Source organism: Penicillium pulvis, assembly GCF_028828015.1.
Source record: "Penicillium pulvis strain IBT 33274 chromosome Unknown scaffold_8_segment0_segment0, whole genome shotgun sequence".
NCBI classification, from domain to species: domain Eukaryota; kingdom Fungi; phylum Ascomycota; class Eurotiomycetes; order Eurotiales; family Aspergillaceae; genus Penicillium; species Penicillium pulvis.
In genome coordinates, this window is record NW_026643080.1 from 3324741 (window position 1) to 3344245 (window position 19505).

At 49.3% G+C, this 19505-nt stretch overlaps 4 protein-coding genes across 4 annotated transcripts; 3 read left to right on the forward strand and 1 right to left on the reverse strand.

Moving 5' to 3' along the window:
* Positions 1-858: 858 nt before the first annotated feature.
* N7503_010669 (tannase and feruloyl esterase) lies at positions 859-1270 on the forward strand (the record flags this gene model as incomplete). Its single annotated transcript, XM_057070215.1, has 2 exons — positions 859-998; positions 1054-1270. The coding sequence occupies 2 exons, from the start codon at positions 859-861 to the stop codon at positions 1268-1270; spliced, it is 357 nt and encodes a 118-aa protein (XP_056916826.1).
* Positions 1271-1878: 608 nt separating this feature from the next.
* Positions 1879-2793, forward strand: N7503_010670 (uracil phosphoribosyltransferase; the record flags this gene model as incomplete). The annotated part of the gene is made up of 3 exons (XM_057070216.1): positions 1879-2055; positions 2108-2207; positions 2351-2793. 3 exons carry the CDS (start codon positions 1879-1881, stop codon positions 2791-2793), a joined length of 720 nt encoding a protein of 239 aa, XP_056916827.1.
* Positions 2794-3505: 712 nt separating this feature from the next.
* On the reverse strand, positions 3506-6361 carry N7503_010671 (C2H2-type zinc finger protein). Its single transcript, XM_057070217.1, has 3 exons — positions 5889-6361; positions 3761-5813; positions 3506-3706 (listed from the first exon to the last, which is right to left on the reverse strand). Exons 1-3 carry the CDS (start codon positions 6022-6024, stop codon positions 3565-3567), a joined length of 2331 nt encoding a protein of 776 aa, XP_056916828.1. The 5' UTR covers positions 6025-6361; the 3' UTR covers positions 3506-3564.
* Positions 6362-14970: 8609 nt separating this feature from the next.
* On the forward strand, positions 14971-18960 carry N7503_010672 (putative cell division control protein Cdc25; the record flags this gene model as incomplete). Its single annotated transcript, XM_057070218.1, has 3 exons — positions 14971-18340; positions 18417-18684; positions 18933-18960. 3 exons carry the CDS (start codon positions 14971-14973, stop codon positions 18958-18960), a joined length of 3666 nt encoding a protein of 1221 aa, XP_056916829.1.
* Positions 18961-19505: the final 545 nt, after the last annotated feature.

Here is a 19505-nt window from a genome sequence, read left to right on the forward strand (position 1 = left end):
CAAAAAAAATACCTCAACAAGAATGTTACCCATGGGCAAGTCATTATAGATGTCCGATTTAGGGGCCTCCCTGAGGTTTACGGCACTTTAAAAAAGGGTTCACGGGCGACTTAACCCCTCCACTCTTTCGCCTAGACCGTCAGCATCCATGACATGTCACAATCTATCGCCTGGGCTTTGACCCATATTAGCTGAGATGGCACCACTGGAATACATGACAGCTGACGGCATAGATAATCGCTCAACTACTGTGTCCTTCAAACTTTGCGAAACAAGTTCTAGCTTCTTTGCTTCACCGATGATCACTGCGCACTGTAGACAAGATGGCCGACATCTTCATCGTTACGTGTGCAGTACATATTGTTTATTCAATACTAACCCCACATGTGGGATCGACGCTTTTGCTTACATCCGAAAAGTTCTGCCATCTTTCTAGCTGTTGCTTTTCAAGGATGTAATTCTTAGGGTCACTAGCAACCGGGCGCAAAACGTCGACGAATCTCGGCAATATCTGCAGTCAAGTCAACGCCTTTGCAAGAAAAGAAACAACCTTGGAAGCAATAGGTCTCTCAATAGACCCGACAATGCAAGAACTTGCCAGGTTGCCCCAGGTATAAGCGCGAGTTTAAACTTGATAATCGCCACATCTCCCAAATTGTTCTAGTCTCCGCCGGGAAAATCAACGGGGCCTTGCAGATCAATCTAGGAACAGGCAAGACCAGCACGATCTGATACTCAATTCAAAATGTACCTACCACAAGGCGAGCGATCGGCACTTGGACTCGTCATCAATCGCATTAAGTGAAATATTACCCACAGCATCTGCAATTTGCACTTTAATATGAATGGCGTCTTTGCATGAGCATCAACCAGACTGATCCTGGTTACTACTCTGCTAAGGACTTCAATCACGCAACCTTCTACAAGAGGGAAGCTAAGCAAGGCATCGGTATTGGTATAGATAGATTCTCTAGACTATTCTTGACTCCCGGCATGCAGTAAGTGATGTATCTCAGTGCGTGAAGAGCAGAAAATTAACTCGGAATGTTTTAGACACTACTACGATACTTCTACAACAACGAATGCATCGCGGTATATCACTGGTCCCACTCAAGCCAGTGCTCTGAGTCTGTCTCTGTACAGTGTGCCTGGTTACAGCGATGTCAAGCATGATATCCTTCTTGCGCTGGTGAACTGGGTAGAAAATGGATTGCACCTGAGTACAAAATCGGTACTCAAATTCACCGAAACTCTGGCTATTGAAAAGTAGCGTCCAATCTGTGCTTGCCCGACGCAGATGAAGTATAAGGGTACGGGTGATATCGACGATGCTGATAATCTTGAGTGCAAGCTACTCTATTGAGTGATATGTGAGGAATCATGTGTGTTCCTATAAGAAAGGCCCCCCGGGCCGTACCCAGTAGAAGTGTTATTGATATTCAATGCAATCAGCACATCTATAAGGAAGCACTAGGCATACTATTCAATAGAACACGCTGCTAGTCATCGACTTGGGTTACATCAACTACTGATTTGACCCAGTATGTGAAGTAGCACTACCAGAGATTTGATCGACCTCAGGTTGAATTATGGCATGCCCTTAATATGATCCTCAAGGTAATATAGGCAGAACCTGCTCCTCCAACCAAATCCCATACAGGATGCAGGGGTCGAGATGCGGTGAAGCCAAAGCCTATACGTGCGGTGATAAGTAATGCAAACCTACGTCGCACTGCAGATAAGAACCCCTCACCAGACCTACTGACTTACTCCGTAGCTTAAGATTCCAACAAAGCAAGTCCATACTTAATCCCCGCCCTAGACCTACTCCTCCGTCCATTTCCCCTCACCTCTTTATTCCATCTACCCCACATCACAATGTCCCTCCCCCCAAACATCCACGTCTCCACCCATCCCTGCCTCCAGGCAAAGCTCTCCCAGCTCCGCTCGGCAAGCACCAGCCCCCGCGAAACAAGAGCACTCATCCATGAGATCTCATCAATAATCGGCGTCGAGGCATTTGCCAAGGGACTCACTGTTGCGAAGACGGGGACGGTGGGCATGGTCGTTCCGTCATAGGGCCCACTATAGCTAATGCTCTGAGTAGGACCGTACCCCGCTCGGTGCTGAGTATGAGACACAAGGCATTGATCCGGCGGACTTGGCGCTGGTGCCGATTTTGAGGTCGGGGTTGGGCATGGTTGAGGGTTTGTTCTTTCTTTACTTGAATTCTTAGTCTCCTTTCCTTGACTATTCGGTTCTCGCGCGCTCTCTCCATTCTGAAGCATTTACCCCGCATTTTCTTATACCCAACTTATTCAACCAGACAATCAGTAACTAACTATAACAGCCTTAAATTCCCTCCTTCCAACCGCCGTCCCAATCTACCATCTAGGTCTGTTCCGTGAGAAAATCAGTCTACAACCCGTAGAATACTACAACAATCTTCCCTTCCACCGCAATGAACTGTCACCTCAAAGTCCTGCGCTCCTGGATCCGTCCGCTGCAACAATGAACAAGGCTGCCGCGACGCTGGCGGTGTTACTTGATCCTATTATTGCGACGGGTGCTACGGCTGAGGCGGCTATACATCTGTTGCGGGAGTGGGGTGTGCAGAAGATTATCATGTTGAGTGTACTTGCTTCTGAAGAGGGGATTAAGCGGGCTGCGGGCACTTGGGAGGAGGTTGAGGTTTGGGTTGGAGGTGTTGATGCGAAGGTCAACGAGAAGGGAATGATTGTGCCTGGGCTTGGGGATATTGGGGACCGGTTGTTTGTTGCTATTGGGAAGTAGATTTGATTAGATAGAGGAAGTCATTATTAGGACACTGACAGGAATTATGGGCAGTAGAATATTATCCTGGTTACTTTATTTATGAATTGTTTACTTTACTTGAACTGATTCCCCGCCAAATATTGTATTCATCGATTACGTATAGTACATGGAAATAAGGCGTCAAAAACATGTGCAGGTGAAACAAAAATGCAGACAATGCTGAGCAGAGAAAAAAGAAGCAGTGGCGGGGAAGCAAGGTGCAAATAACATCAAATACAGCAGACCAGGTTGAACCGGGACCACAAGAAGCAGATGAAAGCAGATGAGCGAAAATATCAAAAACCATAACAGCAAATCAACGTGTCAGAAACCGTAAAGTCAAAAGGTATCAAAAGATCAAAAAGCAGATGGACGGGGGCACGATTAGGGGCTAAGGAGAAAAACAAAAAAACTCCATCGAGTGCGAAGGAACACACAGGACCAGCCAGGTGTTGAAGAGGGGACCAAAGCAGATAAACACCACACCGGACTCCCTGGTGCAAAGATAGATCAGGGGGAAAGATGCAACCCAAAGTAGTAGAAAAGTCAGGAATCACACCAAAAGGCAGAATGCAGAATGACGGCGACGTGTTCCCATAGCCATAAACACCCCGCCTGCCCACCGGTGTACCCGTTCCTGAGTTTTCCCATGTCCCATAAAGCGTCCAACAAATGAGAGTAAGAAAGCCCGAAAACAACATAAAAAGATTTCAAAAGATGCAAACATCAAAAAAGGAGAGTAGAGAAAGATTAGTACGCAGTGCCAACGCTAGCAAGCGACTTAGTAGGGACTGCGTGGATCGGCTGGTCCTTGCCAACGCGCAAGGAATCTTCATAGCCGACCAGAGCCTGGGAGTGGAGCTTGAATGACTCGCCCATCAATTTGGTGATACTAGAGAAACCGTTAGTATTTAATTTCGACCAATTGAGTGGAATGAAAACTTACCCCCAAACAACCACGCCGTCCAGGATGTTACCCCATACACGGGCCACGGTGGAGCTGAGTTTGCCAAATGCGTCGATGGCATCATCATCAAACAAGTTCCGAACCTTGTTGTAAATAGCCAATTCAGCCTCAGTAGCAGGCTCTTCGTCATGTTCCAGGCGGTAGAGCCAAAGGCTGAGAATGACCATCAAATCCAGGCCACAGAGCGGGTGCTCGACACTCCAGTTAGTGGCAGAAGTCTTAGCAACCCAGTTGATGCCCTGAATGGCGGCAATCTCGATGCACTCGAAGCATTGCTGAACAACCTTGTTCATCTCCTGTCCGCGCTTGACCTTCTCACGAGCGACAGTCATAGCAGCAGCCACCTCATACGAAGAGTGGTAACGCATGGCCTCCTGGATGGACTTCAGGTCAACTTCCAGGCGGGCGCGAGTATTGCGGTAGACAGCCATCGAGTTGAAGATCAAGGGGTGGCCCTTCTGAGGAGTGCTTAGTGGGACAACGATGGTCTCAGACTCACACACATCGAGGGATCTCTCCCAGGTCTCGAGAGCCAGGCGGAGCTTGTACTCGGTAACCACGTCTTGCAAGGCCTCGAAGCTACGCTTGTGGTTCCAGACCTGCAAGAAGAGGGCGTTGATCAGAACACGGGTAGCGAATGCACTGTAGCGAGTCTGCTCGCCCTGGAACAGGAAATCGTGAGCCTCACGAACGGTGAGAGTGCTGGTGGTAGTATTACGGCGCCAGGTCTCCTCGTCGGATGGGTCCAGGTTCCAAAGGGACTCGGAGGACGGAAGCTCGAGGTTGTCGAACTCGTCGAAACTCATCGCAGGGGTGTGGTTGAAGGTGAGAGTCAACATGCCGAAGAAGATGTACACAGCGAAGTAGGTACGGCGGCACGACTCATCCTCAATCCAATCCTCCCGTGTGGTCGGAATACCTTGGCGAGCATCAATTCGCACCTTGAGCTGGTACCGATTGCCGGCGACCATGTTGGCGAGGAGACTCTTGATCGAGCAAGTCCATTCAAGACCCTTGGGGTCACCACTCCAGCTCTCGAAGACCATATTCAGCAGGGTGCTCTGCATCAACCAAAGAGGGCACTTGCGAGAATCGAAGTTATCCTTGTGTTGCAGGAACTGGTTGACCAAAACCTTGGAACCGACGTGAAGCATGAAAGCGTGCTCGCGCTCGAAGGTGTAGAGAGCGCCAATCGAGAGAACTGCGAGCAGTAGCGGTGCAGACACGGTGGTAGGGTTAAATGATTGCTGATGCAGGAAGGGCAAGTGAGGGTGGTACAGGTTAAAGTAGGTAGACAGGTACCGATTCAATGCGATCAGGCCAGGCATCTGGAAGGTCTCGGGCAGACCACCGAGGTTGTCTGCATTTTGAACACGCTCCACCACGAGGTTGCGTTCCATCTCATCCATGATTTGCGGCGCTCTGGGCAGAGTCAAAGCTTGGCTAGGACCGGGAGAGCGACGGTAATTTACGGGGCTTACGGGGCCGGTCATGGAGGGGTAGGGGGATAACGCGTTCGGGGTCGAGTTGCCAGACATGGGCATCGAGTTTGACAGGAGCACATCTCCGACAGGACCGTGACGTTCGACGAGAGTGGGCATCGAGCCGGCATCGTGAGGCGAAACGAGAGTGTCCCAGGGCATTTGCGGCAAAGTAGCGTTGCCGGAAAGGTACGGCTCGAAGGAGCCTTGGCCGGGGGACAACGATTCGGAGCGCTCGGAAACCTGACCATTCGCCGCGGCTGCAGCCTTATGTTGGAAATCTGTCATCAACATGGCTGCAGTTTCAAGGTCGACCATACCGTCACTGCTTGCCTCAATCTGCTCCAGCGTCGCTGGGTCAATTGTGATTGAGGGTTTGGCGGGGGCAGAAGTTGTGGACTTCTGAACACCACCACCACGTCGGCGGCCCTCGGCGACCAGAGGGATACCGCCGTCCTTGGCGTGTACAGTTCGATCATGGCGCAACAGAAGATCGCGACGAACGAAGGTACTCCGACATTTTAGGCACTTGAAGGGGCGTTCTTTTGTGTCTGCAAAAAGTCAGTATTGGGGGGGGATAAACAACGTGGGAAGCCCGACCGGACCGCCGGTATATGGAAACTTACGTGACCGTTCATGTCTGCTGCGATGTTCACTGCGACTGAAAGCGCGATTGCAAAATTGACATTTGTATTTCTTCTCTGGAGCTGAAGCCTTCTTAGCCGGCGAGTTGCTGGCTGTCCCGGGGGCTGATGGAGCCATGTGTGTGTATATCTGTCGGATCCTTCTCAAACAAAAATAGTCGAGTTCGGTGGTATGGTTCCCTGGGTGAGCTCGCACCGGTTCCTTAAACGTGTCGACGACAGAAGTTCGTTGGGATGTCTGATCATTCCTATGTGGGGGAATCACGGGTATGTAAAGGTGAAAGTGGGTGTCCAGCCACGGAAAACAAAAAAGGAACGCTCGAAAAGAAAGGCGGGTGAGCGTTAAGCACCGCGATAGGAGGGGTTATAATGTGTTGAAGAAAGGTGGGAGAGGGGGGGGGGGGAAGAGGGGAAGGAAAGAAAGGATGAGGAGAGAAGAGGAATTTGGAAAACGGGTTTCCTTTGGGGGGGGAAGGGAGGGGATGGAAGGGAGGGGGAACGATGGGACGTGGGCCCAAGCATCGCTTACTACGCGTGAGTCGCGCCGAGGGGCGAAAGCGGGACTGAGAGGGACTAAGGGAGGGGGAAAGTATAGTGAAAGGGACATCACTGTAAATCAGAGGGGGCTGGGAATCTCTTTCTGTTCTCCGGCCACGCACTCTTGCTTCCTATCACCACAACCACACTATAGTTGGGCTAAAAACCGATGATGTGCCCCCCCCCCTTTTTACCATACACTAAATCGACACGTCGTAATAGTCAAACACAAATCTGATTCGACCCGATCGCCAAAATTCAAAAATCAAAAAAAAAACACATGTGGCCCGCAGTCCTTTGAAACCCATCATTTCGGTCCTGCCGAACGTTTACATTTTACTTTTTTAGGTTCGATTCTTTAGATGTATAGATAGACTATATTCATCTATATCCATGGAGGGGTAGAACCTCGATGTATACTGTGGATAGTTGACAAAAGAATGATCTATACAAGATAACAAATAATTATAAATTCAAAGAAAAAAAATTCAAATTTAAAAAAAAGAAAAAGAAAAAAGAAAAAGCAATATTCAAGGGAGATCCGGAACAAAAGTGGGAATAGCGCTGTCTGCTGCGAGGGCTCTCGAGTGTGGGCCATGCAGTGGCCCCTCGCTCACCAAAAACCAGACCCATAGTATAGGATTAAGAGACTAAGATTATTATATTTTTACGAAAATGTGTGGCTGGCATGTGAGGCGATTTAGTGTCTCGATCGTGGCACATCCACAGCGATGCAATCGTCTTACTGGTTATGTGGGTTGTCTAGGGCCCTGGTAGGTGGCCCTGCAGTTACCTGTCATGATGCCCTATATATGCTGATGGCTGATGCTTTTGATATTTCTTACCATGGTTCATGCCCACGCTACCCCTCTTGTCATCCAAACCCCTCCGATCGGCACGATCATAGATTGGCTCGGTTGATCGGGTATCTGGGTATCGTTACACACTTCCGACCAAGACACGGACAAAATCAGGTGGGTTGGGAATGAGACAGGGAATGTATTTGCTCACATTGCTAGCGACTCTCAAGGTTTGACATGGAAATTAGGTAGGTAAATTCTAGCAAATAATATGATCTAATATGCCTACGGGGACCTCCCCTCAAAACTCCGGATAGCGCTAGAATAGCCTCGATCGTGTGTATCCGCGGGGCGTGGGTTAGTTGCAGCCGGTCTAGTCGATCAATCCACACCGTTCTGGTCTTTTGTTTTCCATTCAAAGGGTCAATCAAACTCAGGGAGACTATTCGGCCTAGCAGATGCGCCACACCTCTTTTCGAAGCACGATGGATCCCCCTTAATTATTGACAGATCATTGATGTTCATGTACTTTTGTCCTGGGTCTGACTGGTCCAGATTCCGTCTCATCTCGGAGTGCCCCGCTGTGTGGCGGTTCCAAGCTGTGCCACGGAGGGGTTACTTATTCAAAATATTAATTCATATCCAACGAATACGTAGTCGATATGTCATGTACCTGCGCAGTTATACACCTCTAATACTCCCACTTTCGTCACAAGTCATAGGTCATGGTCGACGCATAAGATGTACGACACCAGATGTCTGTGCGACATTGGTGTCCGAAGCCATCCAGACATCACCTGCTGAACTGCAGGGCGATCTGCAAGCAAAATGCGAATCGGATCTTTAGGTTGGGATACTATCATCTGATTCAGAACCTACTCTTGCTGTTTTAGGGTAAGACCCATGCGTCTATAAGTCTACTTTATCGGTTACGGGAATATGACCCGGGTTGTCTCGATGATGATATCTCGGTGCCTGCAAAATCATGGTAGTATTCGTGATTAAGCGTGCCGGGCTGCTCGGGGTCCACTATAAGCTCAATGAACGGTCAAGCCCGGAGTGTGTTGGCTAGCTCTTGTACACCGCACAAAACCCGTGTCCTGAATTCCCGGCTCCCGTGGGGCACTTCATCATTGGGAACCCGAAGATCCGCTAGGACTAAAGACGCGGAGGACCGACGCGGTTACTTGGGAAACGCGTCTGGCGACGCCCCTCCGAGTGGAGATACGCGATGCAGCCCAGGACGGCACAGAAATGGAAGATCAGCCAGCGAGGGGGATAGAAAAAAAAAAAGTACATCTTTTACGTACATCGCCCCCCTTGACCCCTCGAATGACTGACCTATCAAATTATGTCGATGTATGCGATAATAAAACAAATAGGATTCTACAGATACACTTTGCAAAGATACATTTTATACAGCAACATCTGCAGCCCTTGATTTGACCGGAATAATCACATCTTGCGGAGTTCCCGGATGATCTTCAAAGCCTCAGTGAACCTTTCTCCAGTCCGCAACATCAGCTGAGTCGAGCGGTGGAGAGCTGGTGTTTAGCGAGGACTCAGAAAGGGAGAGCAATGAAAGTGATAGCCCTTGATTTGACCAAAGAATTCCAATAATGGCTCGATCCACTTCCCGATGCAGCGGTCCGACCCAGTTTCAACGTTCTCGACCCAAGCAGGAACCAAGGGGGAGAAGATGACGACGTAGTGCAGATTGAGCGGTGACTTCACCGCCTGGCATTTGGTACTTTTGTCTGCTATATCAAAGACCAGTTGATGATCCACCATTCCCAATCCCTTGGTCAACGCCCAAAGCCCTAAAAATCCGACATTCCATTCTTGAAGTTGGAGTGTGAATTAATCTGACCGGTTAGGCTGAGGTCCGACTCCGAAACCTTATGAGTCCATAATTCCAGTATGCATAGGATGACTCCGTACGGAGTAATCGCGGACATGATCAGGACTAAGACCAATACTTCTAAACAATGGATCTGCAAAAAGGGATCGGAATCGGCCCAGTCATCAATGAAACACTTTGACCTCGTGAACTGAACGTAAAAAGACTAAGACAAAAAAAAGCTCTCTATCTGTACCGGGCTAAAGTGAACCCAGCTCCACTCACACCTACACTATGTCGCAGGAATCTTAGGAACATCTTCCCCGGCGCCGGCCCCTGAACTAATGACCTCCGGCAGCCCGCGCCTGGTCGATGGGGGCCCATCGTCCCGACAACTAACGAAGTGGGGGGTCAGAGTGGACACCAACTGGGTCCGCAGGTCGCGCCCCGCCGCCAGGACGGTCTGGAATTTCTGAACTTCCTCGCTAGCAGCTCTGGCCCGTTTGGCCTACAGCCTAAGATGTTGCCGAATATGTCGGTGAGACCTCATCGTGCATGTAGTTATTCCCAACTATAAGCTTCACCGCTATGTCACATGGCTATCTAGGATTCGAAGTGCAGATGCAGGTCCCGCTCCCTTGGAGATTATTATTTTTATCTTGATTATTTTTTCGATTTTCGATTTTTCTTTGTGCGCGCTAGCATTTATTCCCTTTACACTTTCGCTAAAGATGGGGCGTTTGAAACCCCGACTTCCCGGTGCCCTGGGAAGCAACATCTCCGAGATGGGGTTCCACTGGCTTTTGGTGTGTGTGGGTTTCCTTACTCACTTCCGATTGATTGCCCAGGGCCATCGAAGGAAAGAAGCCAAATCCGAATCCGCCTGCCTAGTTGAGCCGGCTTTGTCCTGTTTAGGAGCTTCGTGGCTGGCTAACTTAACGTTCCCGAAGGATTTCGTCAACCCGCTTACCGTTCGTTATTCTGTGCCGTCCCAGGATCTGGACTCGGCCCACAATCAGGAAATGTGAAATGCATACATACTAAGCCAGTGTGGATTCCCTTATTGTGATGCTTCCTCCCGGCAGTTAATTACTGGATTCAGTTAGTTCCGTTAGAAGTAATTGACCGCCGTTCGTTATTCTTTAATTTGCCACACTGGGGTACAAACTGGAGTATCAACTAATGCCAACCCCAATATTAAGCAGCATTGAAGCATCATTGATTTCGGAATTGAATCAATATCAATATAATGATTGTCCCCTGAGACCTTGGAAAGGAAATGAGGGTTCCGGGGAAGAACACCCGGTCCATGGTTCACTCCCGCCAGATCGAACCAAATCAAATCACGTTCCCTGATATCACCTTCTGAGTCCAGACCGACGCAGGGCTGCAGCTGCAGTTGCCGTGCGTGTACGTGGCATTATCTCACCGTCATTATTCCCCAATTCCAGGGTTTGATTTTAGTGCATTCTAGCCTGATGCAGGGGATACTTTAGATAATCAATCTCCCTTGTCCCACCATCGCGAGGACCTTTGTAGGCCGGAATCAATAATCTAAATTATTGGAACTTCATTTCTTTAGACTAAACGTATGCCCCGCGTCGATGTGCATCAGAATTTTCTCGAAGGGGTGGAACACCCTAATCCTGGAAAAAGAAACGGAGAACCCGGCAAGCCATTTTCCTGGACTAGGTTCAAAGAGCGGAGCTAGACTTGCTTCTGACGATATCATCGTATCCGGTAACTCCACCCAGTCTAACGAATAATCTATCGAATGCAACGGGCTTTTTGGAAGCTCTTCCTCCGCGCGTGTGAGTGGAGCTGCAGGAGAGGGATCACCACAAAGTGGCTCCGTACATTATACATATATAGAAAGAGGGGCATTGTGCAAGATTGATGTTCATCGCGACAACTGGGTCTGTCTCCATACGGGTGCACGAACGACAGCACTGGGTCTCCATTCCCCTGGGAAAGGATTGCTGGTCGCTTGATTATGGAACTGAGAAAGGGGGGGGGGGCAATGAAAGTGACGATCAGGATCAGCGGTCAGGCCCGACAATCTGGATACACAGGGGCTAGACAGTGCTCCGCGATTGGATGCCGCTGCCCCGAGCGGCAGGATGAGACTCCATTTGGTACTGGAAATCCGTCCGGTTGGGTAAGCTTTGATGTCGTCCACAGGGAGAGGTTCCTGCGACTCCGTAACGTCCGCTCCTGCAAGGAACGGGGATTGGCGGTGGCAAATTGGCTGATGTAAGTCCTGTAAGCTCTTGAGGAAGGTTGCTCTGGTGGGTATGGGTAAGCTTGTTTGCTTGGCACCCATGGGAGCTTTTTAGCTGCCTTGGTAGAAGTGCTACTTTAGTGGTTTTAGTGTTGCTATCTGCGCGTTCAGTAATTGAATATTCCAAGTCTATTAGGATATTTTCATAATGATGAATAATCTGTTTTTGATCTGTAGTACCAAGTTTTATACTTTTGGAACTTTTGGACATTGAGTTCCCGGGTTTGTTGGTTGTAAGTGTGTACAGTGTTCGCGTATATATATGTTGCAACTGGCAACGACCAACTTCAACCGCAACAAATTGGTTCATTCAGTATACACATTAGGCATTATATGCATTAGATCCCTTATAAATCCATGAATGTAGATGAATAACATCAAAAAACTATGTGGATAATCTTGTGTGTGTACCAGTACCCATGTCATGTAGGTGAGATACTGTAGAGTGGACTCGACTTTGAGGACTTGACAGCTTGACCCACCGCCCACTTCCAGGGCTGCATCCATGGATGGATCCAGATCGCTTTTTTTAACTACGAATGAATTAATTTAAGTAAATGAGGGGCACAAAGTAGGGGGGAGTAGTGTTTAGCATTGAGAAATAAATGCAAAATTTGTTTCTCCGCTGGTCTCATGTATGGGTAGCCGAGTGCACACGTAATTGTTGCCAGGAATCAGAAGTGATTGAGACATAATTAACGCATGACAATGCTCCACTGGCCACGTGCTCATCTGCAAAAGCCATCATATAGTCCGATGGCGCAGAACTAGTGTTTATACCCGATAACTAGACCGTGATCAATGAACATGCTCATGGGTAAAACGTGCTGACAATAACGGTCTGAATATTCAGGATTATACCCCTGCCCAAGTTTAAGATGGCAACGTCAGAGAAACCCAGAGTAAATGAAACCACCACCGTTCCATGGAACCATTAACCTTTCCTTCACATGGAAGTAAGCCAGTTCGCGCCATGACCCCGCAACAAAACCAAAGCAAAGCAAAACCTTCTACTCCGATTGACAGAAAACATCGCGGTCCGAGGACAAGGAGCGCGTCCGCTCCACCAGGCACGAGAACCAAGGAATCCCTAAATTACCCGTGGATACCGATCAGATATGATATAATTACAGGTGATGACAGCCTTGACCTTGGAATAATCCTTGTTCGAGAATAGAACGGCTTGAAAGTAATACCCAGCAGACCGGTTCTCGGCGCACTTTATTACGCCTAGCTTGGAAGCGATGTCCAATTGTTTTGAATAAACTGACAGGAAATATACTCCTGCCACATGGCAGATATTGCCGACGGCAAAGAGATGGTATGAGTGATTAATTTATGGGGTTTCGTGCCTAGTCGAAGTAAAGTTTCGACATCGCGTATGAAACATGAAACTTGTAACCAACCCCGACTTGTACAGAAAACTCAATTCGGCTCGATAAGTTTTCAAGGTTCTCACTCAGAAGTATGATGCCGGGTCTAGTTTCAGCTATCGTGTTTAAGTTCTAGGTACCTTACCCCAATCTTCAAGACTAGTGAAATGACTCCAAAGATTGACCCGTTCACTGGTACAAAGTGAGGCGATAGACAATCAACCCCATGGGCAAGGCGATCCCTGATTTACATGGGACGCCCCAAGATTGTGATGGCGTGAATCGGACTTGATTACCAACGTGGCTTAATCAATATGGCCGAGGCTTACGGACCCCGGTTTCCTGCATGCGGTATATTCTCCTAGACCTCAACGGGACAGGGGTTCAACGAAGTTGTGGAATGACGCCCAAATCTTGTCACTGCAGGAAGTCAGCAAAAACCAATTGTACTTCACTCAAGGTGCCGTTGCCGCGCGGATTAATTTGTGTTTATGCAGCCACCATCAACGAAGGTGATAGGGATGTCAGCGCGATTACAAGTTGACTTTGAGGTTCGGACATCGGCGGAAGCTATGACAGCCACAGCAATATAATATGGGCTCGACCTTCTAGAATAGTTCTGGAACGTGTTGGTTCCCCTGTAGCTTGGTGTGGCTTAGTGGGTCGTGCAGGGATAAGCCAACCGTTGAGTTTTCGTGTCGGAGAACGAGGTTGGTTTGATCATATCATCCGAAAGTGATATTATTCCTGAACGCGGGTAGCAAAGCATGCAGTCCGAGGTTGCTTATCTAGCTTGGTTGGATATTGTCCTAGAGGACGTATAATGGATCTATGCTGTGTAAATGTAATTCACCTGTTGGTCAACAATTATTGGTACCGTGGGGGGTTTAGCTTTTTGGCCCCTTGCCTTGACTGTTTTTTCTTAGTCTTATCAGACTTTCCAATCTGATAGTCTGGCGGACCATTATTTGTTTTGATCCTCCTTGTACCCAATCACCAGCAATTCCCCTGATGACGAATGTTCAATGAAGGAAAACCAGCATCTCACTTCGATAATTCCGTCATATGCATAACGTTTAGCAGCCAGCAAGAGCAGCTAGGAGTTTCCTATTGGGTCACTGCACGGGTGGACAGTGAAGTTGAGAGTTCACGCTCCGGAAACCCACCTAGGTGTCAAATCAGCGTGAGCCGCGCAGGATCCACATGGGCGCACTTTTCACGAAACGAAAGCCGGCGTAACACGCTTCGGTCTGGATCTCAAAGGTCCCTGGGGCATTTATCATAGGGCGAATGGCATGACGAGAAGAATTCTACTTTTTTGCTGTTGTCTTAGATCTCAATTATTTTTTATTTAATTTTATTAAATTTTTCTTGGCCCCTTGTCGTTTTGCCCCTCAAAAACGGGGGATGTGACTGCAACGGGGCGAAGAGACTGTCACACTGTTGGTAGAGATAGTCATGTCCTACCATGTTATTTTGAGCTGCGGTTGGCGATTTGAGGGGCATGATAGTAACATAGTAATCAAAACAATACAAGAGTGGATTTCTTCCCCCCTAGGGCTTGCTTGAGCCCATAGCGCGTGAACGTGCCACGGTAGATCCAAAGCCTGTCGGGTCGATGGAGTGCTCCGTTATGGAGCTGGGTGCTCAGACGCTGGTAACGCACTGCGTTGCTTGTGTGTACCCATAAAGGCGAGATAAGACGGCGGAGAGGGAGGAAGAGGATATGAATGACATATGCAGCAAAGTGGCTCTCAAGCCAACATTGATGTCAGATTGCATTAGACATGTAGAGTGTAGAATTGAGGTGCCGTATTCCGTACTTTGTGGAAAACGGTAATAATACCAATAATACCAATAATACCCGCGGCAGACACGCAGCTGCATACAGACTTGCTGCTTCCTCTCACGGAGTAGACGCCTTATCCGTCCCGCCTCCACTCCCTGATTCTCCCACTCCTGATTTATTACGAGCTTCTTCACACACTCTCTCTAATGGCTTAAGCAGATCTGTGGTGGTTTATTGTGGTTGCACTGTCATCGTGAGCCCCTCGGACACAGTCATCTCCTCCCCAACCCCCGGAAAGTGGGTTGCAAAAATTACCCACCCGCGCCCCCCCTCCCAAGAGCACATTTCAGTCATGAGCCTCCCGACACTGTGAGTGAGAGAAGAAACACAAGCCAAAAGTACGGTTCCGACCGGTACAACTCGACTTCCAGTTGAGACTTCCATATGTACGAATACCGTACAGTGGACTTAGCCGTGGACTCTGCGCTGGCTGCTAAAGCCGGGGCCTTTGCGACCGCTTTCGAGTACACCGACGAACAGGCCACCACCCCCACAGCTGCATCCCGACTCCGCGGTCGGGGGAGCATCTCGCAGCAATCCGACCGTTTCACTCAATCCCCCCTGAAAATGGCCACCGGATATGCGGTCAGCCCTGAGCCGCCTGCACTGTTCGTGCGGGCGATGTACGATTACGATGCCGACGATCACACAAGTTTGAGCTTTCGCCGGGGCGACATCATTCAGGTCCTTAACCAGCTGGACACTGGATGGTGGGATGGAGTCATTGATAATGTCCGTGGTTGGTTCCCCAGTAACTACTGTACCATCATCTCAGAGGCGGACGACTTCGGTGAGCACATGTTACAGGCACAAGAAGAGGAGGACATGAGCGCAGAATCGGCACCCGAAGAAGATTACGGGAATGGACATGACGAAGACGACGAGCTGGACTCGGAGGGTAATCCGCGCGACTCGCTGCCCATCCTACCGATCGAAGGTATTCCGGCGCAACAGGAGCAAGAAGAGGCCGCATTTTGGATCCCGCAGGCGACCCCGGACGGCCGTCTCTTTTATTTCAACACTCTGACCGGATACTCGACTATGGAGTTGCCATTTGAGAACCCCACCGGTGCGAACGAAAATGGCCCTCGAGACCGAACCAACTTTTTCGTCCCTGACCAGACACGGCCGCCTCCTGAGTTGATGGCGCGTGGATTTGAGAGGGACGAAGATGAGTACGACGGCTCTGCATCGGAGGCAGAAGGAGAGTCGCTGATGCTGACTTCCCGTGACTCTATTTCTCGTCGTCGTCAGTCCTTGGTGGACGGGGTCTCGCCTGCTACCTCCATGGATTCATTATATCCTCCAGGGCCAAAGGATTTCAAACCTTCGCAAATGAGCAAGAGCCCTCAGCCATCATTCAGCAGCGCCGGAGGCACCAGTGCCAACACTTCTGTCGCCGAAATCATCTCCCGACCTTCAATCTCTTCAAACACGCCCTTGCACTTCGTAGATGACGGCTTTATCCCGCCTGTGGCTTGGCCCACGTTGGTTGATAACATGCGTTTTGCTGTCGAAGGCTACCGTCAGACTCTCCTTTCTGGCGAACGTTCAGAGTATGTAAGAAAGGCCGAGGATATTTCTGATCACTTGCGCATGCTTTTGGCCGCTGGGTCGGATACTACCGACAATCATTCCGGCAATCCGTCTATCATCTCCACCAACAAAGCGCTCTATCCCTACTTCCGAGACATGATGTCAAAATTCTCGAAATTGGTTCTATCATCACATATCGCCGCCGCCGACTGGCCTGGCTCTGATTCAGTTAACAAGTGCCTTCAAGAAGCCGATGGTGTCATGCAAGGAGTGTACGGTTATGTTGATGTTGCCCGCCAGCAATGCGGGGATAACATTAACAGGATCGTTCCTGGCTTTGTCAGTGGTAGCTCTTGCGGTGGCAGCTGGCAAAACAATGGAGTTTCTTTGAATGCAGCTGGCCCCACATCTTTCCTCGTCCCCGAGGGGGGTGATTCACGAACTGAGCCGTCTGTTTCTCTGGACTCTGCCCTTTTGGATCATATTGACATCCAAAGGAGGTCATTTGTGGGTTGTATTCGTCGACTAGAAGAGCGATTGATAGTGAACCAAAAGATCGTCACCGTGAGCGAGCATGCAGAGATCGCGGATGCTGTCTCAGCCGCTGCAATCAAGGTTGTTGAGCAGTTCCGTCCGTGGATCTCAACTGTGGAGTCGATCAACCTCGTGCCCCTCGGCACCAGCTTCCAGAATCCTCAACTGGTGGATTTCAGCTTGCAGAAGCAACGGGTTTATGATGGCATTGGCGACTTCATCTTGAGTTGCCAAGCAGTCTCTGCTCCTCTTCCTGATGAGTGGGCCGAGCTTCGAGGTGATTCTCTTGATGACCGAATCACTGCTGTGCGAAGTGTGGCTAAGCAAGTGGAAAATTATGTCTCTCAGATTGGCTTTTCGCTATCTCTGCTTCTTGAACAAATCCCTGATGATCAATCGTCCGTTACTCGAGTCGATAGTCGCCTAGAAGAGGAGGATGAGTCGCTTAGCAAGACTAGCCACAGTCGCAGTGAATCCAAAGCCAATATCTCCTCAGAGTCCATTGGCATCCCATCTTCCTATGCCCCCGGAAAGGAACCTGGGAAGGTGCGCCGCAACATGGACAAGGCTCAGAGGTTCTTTGGACAAGCGCCACCTACAACCGTCACCCGTGAGCCGGTTCAGCAAGAGCCCGTAAGAGAACCTGAAGAGACCCCGTGGTTCCTGAAGATGGACCACGAGGCCGAAGTGTTCTACGATACTAAGAGTGACTCTCCTATTCTCAAATGTGGAACACTTTCGGGCTTGGTCGAGCACCTTACACGCCATGACAAGCTTGATGCATCCTTCAACAACACTTTCCTCCTTACCTATCGCTCCTTTACAACTGCCTGCGAACTTTTTGAGTTGATTGTGCAGCGCTTTAACATTCAGCCTCCCTTCGGCTTGAATGCCGATGACATGCAAATGTGGGTCGATCGCAAACAGAAGCCTATCAGATTCCGGGTGGTCAATATCCTTAAAAGTTGGTTTGATCACTTTTGGATGGAACCTAATGATGAAGTGAATATGGATCTCTTGCGTCGTGTACATGCTTTCACCAAGGACTCCATTGCCACAACTAAGACTCCGGGTTGTCCTACTCTCCTTGCTGTCATTGAACAGCGACTTCGCGGTCAAGACACAACTGTGAAGCGCCTTGTTCCAACCCAGAGCAATTCCGCCCCGCCATCTATCATCCCGAAGAACATGAAAAAGTTGAAGTTCCTTGATATCGATCCCACCGAGTTTGCCCGACAGTTGACTATCATTGAGTCTCGCCTTTACTCAAAGATCCGGCCTACCGAGTGCTTGAATAAGACTTGGCAGAAGAAGGTTGGCCCGGATGAGCCCGAGCCAGCTTCTAATGTCAAGGCTTTGATTCTTCACTCGAACCAGCTGACCAACTGGGTCGCTGAAATGATCTTGACACAAGGCGATGTCAAGAAGCGCGTGGTGGTCATCAAGCACTTCGTCAATGTCGCTGATAAATGTCGCGCCCTCAACAACTACTCCACCCTCACATCCATCATATCCGCCCTTGGAACAGCTCCTATTCATCGGCTGGGCCGCACATGGGGTCAGGTCAGCGGCCGCACTTCTGCAATTCTAGAGCAAATGCGCCGACTGATGGCCAGCACGAAGAACTTTGGCGAGTATCGTGAAACCCTGCATCTTGCCAACCCTCCCTGTATTCCATTCTTCGGTATGCCATACACCCGAGGACATCTCCCGGTGTCTTCTCTTTCTACTCTTAGTGAACGTAGCTAACATTACCTAAGGTGTCTATCTCACGGATTTGACATTTATCGAAGATGGTATTCCATCCCTTACGCCATCAGAACTGATCAACTTTAACAAACGGGCCAAGACTGCCGAGGTCATCCGGGACATTCAGCAATACCAGAATGTGCCCTATCTGCTTTCGCCAGTCCCCGAACTTCAAGATTATATTCTCAGTAATCTACAAGCCGCTGGTGATGTTCACGACATGTACGACCGGAGTCTTGAAATCGAACCTCGGGAGCGCGAAGACGAGAAGATTGCAAGGTATGCTGACTCTTCTAGCAATAAGCCCAACACCATGCTTTTTGCGAGTACCGTCGCGCTATTGCGATAATCATGTTTCAACCTATTTGTTCTTGCTTTCCCCCCTTTTCTCCCCTTGTGGGATGTGGTGTTTGGCACTTTTCGGCGATACCCAAATTTGACCTCACATTTTCGGTTGTTTTTCCGGTGACGGCTTTTCAAACCTGTTTTGAGCGTTGAAACTAACCGCTTTTGACTTTAACTCGTAGATTGCTTTCTGAGTCAGGTTTCCTGTAGTTGTGGCGGTGACCCCCTTGTCAAGCTACACCTGCAGGTGGCCGTGGCCAATCGAGGCGCTAATGCTCCATTTTTCGCCACACTCAACGGCGCTCCAATCAAATCAACGCGATACCTGATCGTCGTCAACTCCCGCAGGCAATGTTTCACCACTGGTGATTAGCAGGGGCTAGTAAGAGTCATTTCGGACATGTCCGAATCATGCGACCGCGGCCTAGCCGCTGCACAAGCTCCTGCATATGCCTAGTTTACCGAGATTGAGACGAATCTGGTTCGATGAACCTCTTATACCCCGCGATATTGTGGGGCCGAAATGCTTCTATGAAGATTGTCAATGACCCAATCGCCGCAAACATCAAACTCTTATGCTCCTTGCCGCTGCACGATACATGTGCTTTCGATTTTTTTCGTTCCATATACCTTTTTGTTTGGCATAGACTTTTTCTGGGATTCGATCGGCTGTTTCTTTCTGCGCATTGAAATATTCTTAAGAGGATTCTCTTTACTCCTCATGTACTCGATTGTCGCACATACTGGCCATTTGG

Coding starts and splice junctions, on each gene's coding strand:
- N7503_010671 (XM_057070217.1), bottom strand. CDS start 6,024: ATGGCTCCATCAGCCCCCGGGACAGCCAGCAACTCGCCGGCTAAGAAG. Junction 5,814..5,888: donor CAGCAGACATGAACGGTCAC/GTAAGTTTCCAT, acceptor GACTTTTTGCAG/ACACAAAAGAACGCCCCTTC. Junction 3,707..3,760: donor GACGGCGTGGTTGTTTGGGG/GTAAGTTTTCAT, acceptor CGGTTTCTCTAG/TATCACCAAATTGATGGGCG.